This window comes from Plectropomus leopardus, chromosome 1, assembly GCF_008729295.1.
Source record: "Plectropomus leopardus isolate mb chromosome 1, YSFRI_Pleo_2.0, whole genome shotgun sequence".
Taxonomy (NCBI): domain Eukaryota; kingdom Metazoa; phylum Chordata; class Actinopteri; order Perciformes; family Serranidae; genus Plectropomus; species Plectropomus leopardus.
This window is the reverse complement of record NC_056463.1, coordinates 2,369,548-2,383,453: the sequence shown is the minus strand read 5'-3', so window position 1 is coordinate 2,383,453 and position 13,906 is coordinate 2,369,548. Positions and strand designations below refer to the sequence as shown.

At 34.4% G+C, this 13,906-nt stretch overlaps 1 protein-coding gene across 2 annotated transcripts; it reads right to left on the bottom strand.

Moving 5' to 3' along the window:
* Positions 1-2,272: 2,272 nt before the first annotated feature.
* hdgfl3 (HDGF like 3) lies at positions 2,273-13,054 on the bottom strand. Of its 2 annotated transcripts, none has more exons than XM_042489602.1 (6): positions 12,719-13,054; positions 10,433-10,509; positions 8,618-8,756; positions 7,199-7,360; positions 3,585-3,722; positions 2,273-2,767 (listed from the first exon to the last, which is right to left on the bottom strand). In XM_042489602.1, exons 1-6 carry the CDS (start codon positions 12,800-12,802, stop codon positions 2,741-2,743), a joined length of 627 nt encoding a protein of 208 aa, XP_042345536.1. In that variant the 5' UTR covers positions 12,803-13,054; the 3' UTR covers positions 2,273-2,740. The 2 variants fall into 2 exon arrangements, with proteins under 2 accessions (XP_042345536.1, XP_042345544.1); XM_042489610.1 differs by having other exon boundaries at positions 3,585-3,719.
* Between the last annotated feature and the right edge of the window lie 852 nt (positions 13,055-13,906).

Sequence of the window (13,906 nt, the reverse complement as noted above, 5' to 3'; positions counted from 1 at the left end):
ACAGAAGAACAGATGTATCACTTTTCCATAAAAAGATGAGCTGTTACCTAGAGCAGTCCGAGTAGAATAGTGGTCCTATATTCTACAACAAAAGTAAAATATACAGATATAGTTCATTTCGGGTTACAATGTGTAACCCAGTTGTGCACAACACTTCATACATTTATCTATGTATTTCCATTCGTCTTTTTCTGGTTACATAAAAGAGTAACATATATGGTGATGGATAATGTTTGACTGGTTATTCCATAAGTCCCTCCCGTAATTGTCCTGGTTAAAAAAAAGTTAAAAAAAAAAAAAAAAAAAAGCTATTTCAAGCTACAACTAGTGATCAGTACACTGCAATACCCAACATATATCATAGATGGTAGGAGAGTATATATATATATGGAGGTCTTATCAAATGTGTTTGTACACAGTGACGGGTGATCATGAGTGACACAATACAGATAGGTATGTGCGGGCCAGTATAAATACTGATTGATGGTTATCTACACTATGTGTGACGATGAAGAAATGGGACGAGCCACGCCGACTTGCAGTTTCATCTGGTCTGAACGTGACATGGAGTGACATAATTGTATTATATCATGTCACAAATGAAGTAGAGATGCACCGATACTGTATTTTTACTGCGAAAGATTTCACAGACTAGAAGAAAAATTACCTTCTGAGCACATACTATGTCACTTTTCAACAATACTTAAAGAGGCAGTAAGTAATCTGCTGTATTTAAGAGAGTGACAAGTTGGATGGATATTACTAACTCTTCAAATTAGAAAAACGATTGGCTATTTATTATCTTAGAACGTAAACTGTAGCCTTTACACTCTGGTGTTCATGCTGTTTTCCCTTGTATGTTCAGTTATTTATATGCCATTTTCCTTTGAATCACCACATTATTAGCTTAGCTAGGCCTGAAGAAGATGAGTTACAACACAAAGTATGCTTGTATCGTGGTTAATATGGTATCTAATTAATTAGCGCTTCTACCAGTTAGGTTCAGGAAAAGAATCACACTTGGGTGTTGTCATGTAAAGTACAATGTAAAGTTACATACTTAACATTAAGTTACATAGGTTAGATTGAGGAAAACAGTCACGGTTGTGCATCATTACGTTACTTTTGTTGAGTTTTGTAAAGTTACGTTGGTTAGGAAAGTTAAGTTGCTTACGTTGAGTTTAGAAAAGTATAGTTTTGTGGATTAGATTTAGGAAAAGAAATTGGTTGTGCGTCCTCACGTCATGAACTGTGTAACTTTGTATGTAACTAAAGTTACATATTTAACTTAAAGTTACATAGGAAAGGTTTAGGAAAAGAATCATGTTTAGGCATTGTCCTGTCACGTATTTAAAGCAAAGTTACATAAAGATGTAGGTTACAATAACTCAATCTTTACTTTAAAATGGGACACAAACAGCAGTCTCCTAGGGGAAAGTCCTTGTCATGTCATTCTTACATGGACTTTTGGTTTTTATTTGACTTCCTTCCCTACTCTCGTCATCCAATCCATTATATGGTCCCAGCCTTCATGATTATAAGAGTTATATAAAACTGGACAATTTTCTGCTGTGTTTTTCAGTGAAGCAACAGCTTTAGTTCTTCTCTTGCAGTCATTAAAAGGGCAAAGGGAGCCGCCCACACCTCCCACTGATTGCGTAACAAATAAAAGTCATTTAACTGGTTATGAAAGGGGTTCACTTACAATTTCAAACATTTCTATTCTGATTGGGCTTTTAGTCTGATGCTTGTAGAAAAAAGGCTCCATATTAACACAGCTAATATTATCAAACGCCAACTGTTGCCAGAAGAACATGATAAAAGTACTTAATGCCCCTTTAAATATCCTAAACTTATTTATTTTAACAATATAAACTTTTAAGCATCCAGAGTCACCGGCTAAAAGAAATTTAAAATCATAACCTGTATATTTTGGAGAGTTCAACATTACAAAGGCTTTGATTTCTTACGTGGCCTTTGGCAATAAGTTGCAGTGCTTAAATAACTGATTTTACATAATGCCCAGTTAACCCTTCGACACCTGAGCAAATTGACTCGAATTCTTTCAAAAACAGAAGGCAGAAGTTACAAGTTATGAGAAATATTACCTGAAGAAAAAAAGAGAGAAAAGAAAAAAAATGGCAAAAAACAAACAAACAAAAATAAAATAAAATATTATTATTAATAATAAAAACAATAACATTAATAAATGCAAATAAAAAAAGTACAAATATAATTTGATACAGTTTTCAGGACATTCTCCTGGGTTTTATTTATTTTTTTTAGAAAATACTATTAACTTTGAATAACTTCTCTGTCTCGCTTTTAGTTTCAAAACTTATTTTCAGGTCATTTTTGTGTCTCTTTTTCCTAATTTCTTGCAGCTTGTAGGACATCTCTTGCCAGGTGTCTGATTTCCTTTTTAGCTGTGTTTTCAAAAGAAATCAAACCAAATTTCTCAGGTCTCAAAGGTTTAAATGCACGTGAAAGACGTCTGAACGCAGGAAGAAGAGAACTGATGTCATTCCAGGTTTTCAAGGGTTAAACACTGGCATCCATGTGACAACTGGTACCAGTATCAGTATGGGTGCATCTTTCGTACAAACACACACTGGAGTCCAACGGAGGGTGGAGGTGAGGATGGCAGCCAGCAGATGGTGCTGATGAGAAATCATGTTGTAGGTTCACTTTTCCATCATCACAGCTACAAAGAACGATTTCCTCCTCGTGCTTTCTTCACTTAATGTTCCTCTATGAGCAGCTGGTTCTGGGGGACACAGAAATAAAGAAACGTGTGTTTTATTGGCATTATTGTTGTGCTCCCTCTGACTTTTGCAGTGAGGAGGGAGCACATCTTTGAATGTGTGACTGTTAAAAATATGTTATTTTCAGACACAAAGTAACTTTTACAAAATATATGGAATATTAAATAATTTCAGGTCAAAAGAATGAGAAAACCTCCCAAAACTGAGATTTAAAGCCAAGGATTAACCCTTTGAAACCTGAGTTGACATCAGCTTACTTGTGCTGTGGTCAGACGCCTCTCACAAGCTATTTGACCCTTTGAAACCCAAACAAATGATGTTTGATTTCTTGCCATAACATGAGAGGAAAAATGGAATGAACAACTTGGCAAGAAATGTCCCACAAATTTCAAGAAATTAGTATAATGTAACAAGAAAATTATCCCAAACAATAGATTAAAAAAATAATAAAACTTCATTTTATATATATAAGAATTAAAAACAGTTTTCTAGACATTTTTCCAGAGTTTTTTGATAATATCTAATACCTACCGGCTAAAGTTTAAGTCATTTTCAAGCTCAAGGTCTCAAGGTCAACTTTTACTATTTTTCTTTTTTTTTCTTCTTTTTTACAATTTGTGGGACATCTCTTGCAAAGTTGCTCATTGCACCCCCCCCACCCCCGTTTTGAAAAGAAATAAAATCAAATTTCTCAAGTTTAAAGGTTAAAATGCTCGTTAAGTGCATCTGAACAAAGCACAAGACAGCTGAAGTTGTTTGAGGTGTTAAGCACTGATGAACGATTAGAGTCCTAAATACGTAGGTGTTTATGATTCCCACCTTACTGTCGGTGGTATTTTGGATGATGTCGTTGTCGGGGTCTCCTCCCTCCGAGCCGCTCTTCTGGTCGTCATCTTTCCCGTCCTTCTCCAGGTCGTCCTCTCCAGATGAGATCCTCGACAGCTTGGAGGATTTCTGCTGCAGACACACAGATCAGGATGCAGAAGAATGTCGGAGAGTTTTTTTAATCTTTTACAGACACAAAATGTGAGAAGCAGCACATCACAGAAGCAGTTAGAGGAGGACAATAACCAAATGATTTTACTGCACTTTACTACTCGAAAATACTACGTTACTACTCGAAAATACTACTCAAAATCAGACTGTGAAAAATATTACACATTAATATGATTTTCTACTGTGCATGTATTTTCTTCAAAAAAAAGTAATCAGGTGGGAAACCCATTCAAAAATTTTTGAATGGGTTTCAATGACACATTTATCTGCACTTAACAGTATAAATGTAATAATTATGTTCACACAATTATGTGTGTTTTTGACTTATTGTAGGAGTTGAGCTGGGATTTAAAAGATTAAAACAAAAATACACCATGCTGCCAAAATGTATGCCATATGTATGAACGCAGCCAAAATTATTAAAAAAATGAAGAATGAAAAGCACGTAAAATGCGTCAAACAGTCTCTAAAGTTTACAGTCCTGAAGACACGACAGTGACATGCTGAAAAATCCACAGCTGAAAGCTGTCCTTGAAGGATTGCTGTCAGAGGAAGGTTTTTGTGAATGCTCACTTGTCTTTGACATATTTCACTTCTCTTTTAAGCTAAAAATTGCGAGATGTGATTGAAAGCTCCAGAAAAAGCTTGTCAGGGAACCTTGAGTAAAGCTTGCCCCAATACAAAATACAAATTCAAATATATTCATTCAGATTGGCTTAATTTCTTTCAACAACACGAGGCCATTAACAATGAAAGAAGAAATTACAAGAAAAATACAAGAAAATTAACCTCACAATTTGTGAAAAAAGAAAAAGAAACAAAAAAGGCCTAAAATAAAAAAAGATACAAGTGTAACTTTTTAGAAATACTTTTCTGAATCTACTAATTTCTTTCATTTGTGAAACATTTTTCCCCAAGTGGCTCATTGCCTTTTTCCCATGTTTTTGAAAGAAATCACACCAATTTTACTCACTTTTCAAAAGTTAAACACATGTGAAAGGCATCTAAAAAGCAGCACAAGAAAAGTGATGTCGCTCCAGGTTTCAAAGAGTTAATTATATTTTATCTGTGTGCATGTGAAATCTAAAAAAATGATACGGTCAGTATTTATTTACATGGTCACAAATACAGAAATGCATCAGTGTTAGCAGCTTACAACAACTCACAGGACCCGAAATGCTCTGAGAGCTCCAATTTGAAATGTATGATTTCACAATTGGTCAGTGTGTGTGTGTGTGTGTGTGTAAATTTTTTAATTCTAGTTTTGTATTTTTAAAATGACTGCTAATAAAGGTTCCCACTTGGATAGTAAAGAATTATAGTCCCCTATTATTGATGTTCACGTGTATGTGTGTGTGTGTGTGTGTGTGTGTGTGTGTGTGTGTGTGTGTGAGTGCGAGGGGGTGGGGTTGAAAACTACCAAAAAATTGCGCCCCCTTTCCCCCACCCCACAAAATAAAGAGAACACATTTAATCTTTTCCTTGCTGAGGAGATTCCAGTTCCTTCGTGTACCTCTTACACACACACACACACACACACACACACACACACGCACACGCGCACACACACACACACACACACACACACACTTGCAGTATTTCAATGATGTGACAGGACACACACACACACACACACACACACACATCAGCAAACCGCTCCACAACGGTGCCACATTCCTTCGGATGCACCACATGTGCTGTGCGTAATGGAGCCCAGTCGCTAGGCAACAGCGGTTGCTAAGTGAGGAGCAGGATGCATGTGACTTTTGCAGCCTGCTTCCATTTACAGCAGCGATGGCTCACACTAATACAGTTTCACACTGTGGCAGCGCTCTGCAGCACTCCATCCCCTCAAACCTCCAGGCTCTTTTTTTTTTTTTTTTTTTTTTTTTCCAAAATAAAGGCAAGGTCAAACACAAGAGAACGGAGTAACGAATACAGAGATCATCAGGAACAGAGACTGTTAACATATTTGGATGCATGAAATGTGGAAAAATGATTCACAGTCAAGCTATAGTCTAAATTTCAGCACAAAAAAATTAAATAAATTGGATCATTTGCTCCATTTTTTCTTATATCCTCAACTGTGAGACTCCAACCTCTTTACCACCAAAACTGCATCCTTAAACAGCAAAGTATCCTGATACACCAAAGAACTATTCAGAGGTTTTATATGCCCCAAATATGCATCAGATATATGTTGGAGAATTTACTTTTCTTATGGTCTACTAACATTAATTGGCTTGTAATATAGGAAGAGGGCAGTAAGTAAAATAAACGACCCAAGTTTTAGCAAGAAATTTGTCAAAAATTTAAAAAAGAAAAGAAATATGAGAAAATTACAAAAAATAAGTAAAATAATAATAATAATAATAATAATATTTTTTTAAAAGTAGAAATGACCTAAAAAAAATATAATTATAATAATTTTAAATATGTAATTATGATCATCATATTTATAGTTTTTCCTAAGCTTTTTTCTTCATCTCTAGCTTAAAAAAAAAGTTCTGTGTATCAACAAGTTTAAGATATACTGAATAAGCCCTTTAACTCTTTACCCTTACACTTACATCGCTCTGTGCACGAAATGAGCTTTAAAAAATATCATGCATTAATATTATTTTCTATTTTTATTTAGTTAATTTTTTAACCAACACCAGTCCTTATCATAATATCAAATATTCATTTTTTTATATATATATATATATATATATATATATATTATATATATATATATATATATATATATATATATATATATATATATATATTTTTTTTTAATCTTTTTTTATTTTAAGTTGTATTTATTCATATTATCTATTTTGAATGTATATGTATATATATATATATATATATATATATATATATATATATATATATATATATATATATATAAATTATTTGATTTATTTTTAATTTTTTTTAAATATATATATATTTTTTTCTTTTTTTTTCCTGTTTAAAAAGAAAAAATAAAGACAAACAAAAATTAGATGAATTGCTGGTTGAAAGCACTTTCAATCACACCAAAAGTGTACTATATCAGCTAAGTTTTTCTGTAATCAAAGGCATAAAACTGGCAATATCATAAATGTATGGAATCCCCTAAAAATAAAAAAAAAAACCAACATTTTTTTAAAAAGGCCGAATATATTTCTGTCCACTCTGAACTGTCTCAGTTTGTGCATGAAATATAAATACTGCAAACCTTTCTCATAAAATATCATCCGTGTTCCCTGTCAGTTATTGCTCCTAAATATCTGTAATCATCTACAACTTCAACACCTTCGCCATCGATCGTCATTTGTTGGTGGGTGTTGTTACTCATATTTTGTTTTGAAGAAAACTGGACGTACACTAAAAAACTGATCTGCCCTCCTCTGCATCGTGACCTCATTGATCCCGTATTCGTGGGTTAACCGGCAGAGGTAAAGTACCTTGGAGGCGGCCGTCTTTTTCCGTTTGGATCCGGTCTTGTCTCCCTTCAGCTTCTCCTTGTCGTCTTCCTCCTCCACAGAGTCGCCCTCCTCGCCCTCACTGCTGCCATCAGCAGCGTTTCCGCCCTCTTCTGTTTCTGATGAACTCTGTTGCTGGATGGCCTGTGAACAAAACATGACAAACCTTTACTTATTTATTCATTTTTGCGAAACCATCAGACACTGTAACCCTCTAAACCTGGAGTGACGCCAGTTTTCTTGTGCTGCTTTCAGACGCTTTCATAAGTATTTAACCCTTTGAACCCTGAGCACATTGGGTGCGATTTCTTTCAAAAACACGGGGAAACAGGCAATGAGCGACATGGAACAAAATGTCCCATAAATTGCAAGAAATTAGTAGATTTAGAAAATTATTTTTAAAAAACATGGGAGAAACGTCTAGGGATTTCTTATTATCATAATTACACACTTCACCCTTAGAAACCTGAGCAAATTGGCCTGATTTCTTTTTTAAAAATGGGCAATAAGCAACTTGAGAATAAAATTACGTGAAATTTAGCAAGAAATTAGGAAAAAAGTGCAAGATTTATTAATTATTTTCTGGAAATTAGGAAAAGACAAGGGAAAAAACCAAAGAATAATAAACAAAGAAACAAATAGGAACTTGAAAAATAAAAAAAAAAACTTTTAAAAAGAGTTTTAAAAAAATAATAAATACATCGTAATATTAATATTAATACTACTACTACTAATACTAATAATAATAATGATAATTTTCCCTTGCTTATTTTTAAGTATAGTTTTCTTATGACCCTCCCCTCTTTTTTAAATCTATTTCTTGGGTAATTTTCTTGTTACATTATACTAATTTCTTGCAGTTTGCTGGACATTTTTTGCTACGTTGCTCATTGCCTTTTTTCTCATAATTTTCAAACAAAATCAAACCGATTTGGTCAAAGTTCAAAGGTCTAAAAACCTGTGAAAGGCCTCTGATTGCAGCTCAAGAAAGTGAAGCTGACGCAGGTTCTAAAGGGTTAACAATTATCTTAAACATTAATAACTTTTAAGAGCTTTTCCGGGTCATTTTTTGCTTTTTTTGTTTACTTTTTTTTTGCACATTTCTGGGTCACTTTTTCTTTCATTGCCTTATTCTCATGTTTTTGACACAAATCAAGGCGATTTCCTCGAGTTTCAAAGGATCACATTTACAAACGTGACATTGCAAGTTAAGACAAACGAATCTTTCCCGCTCAAACACGATCTGTTTGAACAGACCTTTCATTTGTGCCTTACACGTTTTGGCGAGGAAACAATGCGTCTTTGTTTGAGCATCGAGCCTGTCCGGTGTCTCTGCTTCCCCGCATGTTTCCTCCCACTGTCTCCTCTGTGGACCACAGACACAAGAGACGGCCGACTGACCTGATAGCCTGTGAACTTCACTCCGGGGTTGTTCTCGATCTCCCACAGGCCCTCGTTGAAGCCTTTCCTCTTGTTGGACTTGCCAAATTTGTCTTTATACTCCTTGTAGGGCAGAAGATCCTTCGGGCCCAAGAACGCACTGAAGAAGGAGGAAGAGATATTTATCGCAGCTATTACGAAAACAGTCTGGGAAACCACGTGATATTTCAGGGGTTAAAATTAGCAGGAGACACAAAATAATTAGACCTTCATCTACGAAAGTTTTCATTTTAGCTGCAGAGCAACTGTAAACCAAAATACTGAATAATTACGTCCAAACTTTTATTAGATGACAGTTTAGAGGGTTTGCTTTTACAAAAGACTGTTTTTCTAAGATTAGGGATATTTTAGGTCATACATTTGCTGACGTAAACCAGAGAACTTTTTTAACTTTTTACTATATTTCATAAAGTCAAAACTCTCTATGAACCACTGAGTTTCGGCAGTACATAAAGTTTATCAGATATGTGGTGAGATATGATGGTAAACACACTTAGTCCTATAACTGATGACAGCGGAGCAAACTCCAGTCTCTGAGATCTAGATCGACATCTCTTCTCTGCTGCTCTCAGATGCATTTCACAAGTATTTAACCCTATGAAAACTGAGCAAAACAGTGGTTAAAAAAACATGGTAAAAACAAAACAAAAAAGCAATGAGCCATTTGGTAAAAGAAATGTTCCACAAATTGTACAAAACTTGAACATTTTTACAAAAATCAAAAAATAGGGAAAATGTCTATGAAAAAAAGAAAAAAAGCTAAAAAAGAAAAAAAGCTTGGTTAAATGATTATATCAGTGACTATATTTATAATTACCGTAATTCCCAAATTTTTGAGCCCCCCCTTTTTTTAGGTAATTTCCTTGTTGTAACTTTATTTCCATTTTTCAGGTAATTTTCTTGATACTCTGTGTAAACAATATCATCAGTATTTTTAAAAGTATTTTATAAAGTCCAGACCATGTAAGGATTTGTGTGTTTGAGTGTGTGTGTGTGTGTGTGTCTGTGTGTGTGTGGGGGGGGGGCTCTGGCCTTCACTTGCAAAACGTCACTCAACTGACATTTAATGACCAAGAAGAGATTTAAAATTACCACAAAGAGCAAAGAGATGCAAAGGAACTGCAAACACACACACAAAAGAAAAAAACTACAAAAAGCATGAAACAACTCACAATAGACACAAAAAAGAAGCTACATTACCCTCAAAAAAACAAAAAGCTATATCAAAGAGACTAAAAAAGGGGCAAAACAACCACAAAGAGACATAAATTACCTCAAAGCCACAAAGAATTACCTGAGTGAGAAATGCATTACCACTACAAAGTGATGCAAAATGAGGCTAAACAACCACGAAATGTAAGTCTCGCTCCTGTGTAGGAAAGTTTCCTGCACGCTGAGTCCAGGTACGTCCCACACAGCCAAACAATCAGAAAATAAGAAAATACAGGCAGTCTCTGCGGATAAATACACCGCCACACACCGAGAGTGGGTCATAAGTAATACTGAGAGGGACTGCTTTTTTATGAGTCTATGCAATGTTTCGTTTTTTGTTTTTCCTGCGCAGTACTGCCTTTGCAGGGACATCAAACATTTTCAAACATAAATATACAAAAACTTCATGTGGCAGCAATTTCATTATCTAACAGAGTCCCGCTGTGGTGCAACAGCATAAAAACTCCATAACATCCACATGAATATGAGCATCGCGGCTGCTTTATTTGGAAATAACATCATTTTAAGAGTAATTCTGCACATCTATGAAAAAAAGGTGCCTACGTTTCATGAGTCCCAAAGAAGAAGATGGGGTACTTGTTGGCGGGCGGCTTGACAGCTCCCTCTGGAAGCTCATCAATCTGAAGGACAGGGAGAGAGACTTGAGTATTTATTAAACTCCTCTTTTATGCATCAATATTATCAGTTATACATAAACAATAAAGTGGTGAAACTGCTGTAAACTTTTGCACGGTCAATATTTTTGCACTTCTTTTGAGCTAAACAGTACAGCTCTCATTTTAAAACAGACATATTCGACATGTTATCATATTTTTTTCCTATTTTGATTGCATTTATTCCCGTTTTTCATTTGTGTTCCTTGACTTTTGCAGTACTTGCTTGTATTTTTCATATTTGTCTTGTTATACTTTTTAAAATCTTTTTTTATTGGGGTTATCAATTCATCAAAACATTACAAACAAGTGAAATGGTCAGACTTAGTACAATAACAACAACACACAAAACAACAAAAACAAGAAATTCAATGAGTTAAAAAAAAAAAAAGTATATATATATATATATATATATAATATATATATATATATATATATATATATATATATATAATACATATATATATATTAGAAATTGGCATTCATAAATATTAGCAAAAAAATGATAGTGAGAAAAAAACACTACATTTGAGCATAAAAAACAGACATATGGACACAATTAAGAATAACCGTTAAGACAGTATAGATGTTTACTTGTCTTGTCACATGTCTTGTTAAACATAAACAAAAAAGTCTGAGAGAATGAAATATTCTTTATACTGTGACTTTTGCAAAAGGCCCTCGTCAATATGTTTTGCACATTTTTTTAAGTTAAACATTACAGCTCTTATTTTAAAACAGGTATAGTGTACATATTATCATTACCTTTTTATTATTTTTATTTCATTTTTTTCCTGTTCCATATTTCTATTTCTTGACTTTTGCAGAACTTTCTTTTTTGTTGAACATGCAAAAAAAGTGTGGTGAAATGACACATAATTCCTACACTGTGAACTTTTGCACATGCTCTAATACATTTTAAATATATTTGCGCATTTTTTGAGTAAAACAGCAAAGTCAAAGTCATTTTAAACTGATATATTACACATATTACTATATTTTTTAATTTTTTTATTTCATTTTTTCCTGTTCTATATTTGTGTTTCTTGACTTTTGCAGCACTTGTTTGTATTGTTTATACTTGTCTTGCAAATAATCAGTATTTTTTCAGATTTTTATTTTCCATGTTCTATATATGTTTCTTCAATTCTCACTAAAAATAATAAAAAATAATAATAGAAAAAAAACTTTAAAAAAACTTTTCACTTTTATAGAATATATCTATTTCTTTTTATATTTGTGTTGTTATACAAAAACAAAAAAGGTGGTGAAATTGCACATATTCTCTATCCTGTAAAGTTTTGCACATGCCCTGCTCAATATCATTTGTACATTTTTTTGAGGAAAACACACAGCTCTCATTTTAAAACAGATATATTGGACTTTTTCCCACCATATTTTTTCTCTGTTCTGCATTTACCTTTCCTCATGCATTGTTTGCTTTTATTTTTATTTCCTCTTATTTCTTCTTTTTTTTTTTTTGCATGCACAAAACACTAGGGCAAATCCCTCATGACAAAACCTATTTTGCATGAACCTGCTTCTAAACTGAGTCATATGTTTTGTTTAATAGTTGAGAAATGCTTGTTGCAAGAGGTTACAAATGGAGCCTTCTGCACTGTGGAGATCCCCGGTAACTCAGGGCATGACAGCCCATGTGCGCCATTGAATTTGAGGCCATTTCTGTTCACTATTAGGTGCATCATTTATTGCAAATGAGACGCGTGTATTAACAGCAGTGTTAAACAGAGGCGCTGCGGGTTACCTGAGGTCAACTACTGGCTCACTAATTCTATAGGTGAGAGCTATATGTATACATAAAAAAAACACATGTTGAACTCATTAGTGGAGAATATATATATATTTCTTTAAAATTGCTACAACTACAGCAAGAGGTGAATGAAACAGGAAACGTAGTGAGAAAATGGAGGCGAATAAATGTTGCGTTTTTTCATATTTTTAAAATGTAACATTGTTAACTCGACTAAGCGGGAAACAAAGGGAGGTTTTTGGAGGTTTTGGTGGCTATAAAGAGAATTACGCAGACTAAATGTGGCTGTGCAGTGAGCTCCAGCCGAGCTCCGGGCTCAGTAGCATCCCTCCAGCGAAGCAGCGGCTGTATTGTGTAAATGAACCCCGCCTCCCTGCGCTCCCAGCCCGGCCGCATCAGACTCACCCTCGCCGGCCAGTGCGGGTATCCCTTCATCTTAGCGAAAACCAAATCTCCTGCCTTGTACTCCCGCGGCCGTGGTCGAGCCATGTCGCTGGATGAACACGGAGCTCTGAGGTGACTTTATAATCCTGTGCGGTTCTCCCCGGGGCCCTCAACGCAGGGCTAAATTATCGACCATCAATGTTTTTATATCAAGACTGCAGTTTACACGGAAATAAATAATTAAAAAACGCGGAAAACGGGGCCTGGGAGAGGGCTATCCTCTTACGCACAAATTCAGGTGTAAGCGGAACCGAGAATGGCCTAAGTTGGAGCAGGGTACCTGTGAGAAACGCAAAGTGTGCCAGAATAGGACACATCAAACTTCCGGTCATCGAAATAAAAGCAACACTGACGCACGTGCTTTTTTAATCATGTTTTTCACCAGCATTCACGTCAAAAGTGCCGCTCTGAACCTGTTTTTTTTTTACTTCAAGAATGAAAACATGAACATGTGCTGTCTCAGTGATGGAAAGTGATTTGGCTACATTTATTCAAGTACTATTTTTAAGTACTTGAGTACCGTAAAACTTTAATTAACCTCTATGGCCCGCTTTGATATTGCACACACTCGGACAAAATGCACTTTTCAAAACCAAGCTTTAAAATATTATAAATTAATACGATTTTCTACTTTATTTGAATTATTATTTTTTTAAACCAACAACAGTCCTAATAATAAATATCAAATATTAATTATTTTTCAGAATTTTAACTCTTTAAATGTCAGGTTTTTGTACATTGTTATTTTTTGTGCAGTGTCAAATACTCACTCAAACCCTTCTGCACACAAAATGCACTTACCAAATTCAGGCTATAAAAATATTATACATTAATATGATTTTCTACTTTCAGAGTTTAGTTTTTTAGACAACAATCATGGTCATAAATATTCATGAACTTTTTAGAATTGTAACCCTTCAAATGTCAGGTTTTTGACTTGATGCCACTATGTTTTTAGATTTAAAAAATTAAAAATTAAAAATGAATATTTTTTTTGTATATGATACATACAAAGTAGATTTAAAAAAAAAAAAAAAAAATTACATCCTGGCATATGTCAATAATTTGCAGCAACATTGACTGTGACAGTGCACCTAGTGGAAAAGCATGTATTTTCTCCATATGCCAAATATGATAAAGACAAAATGA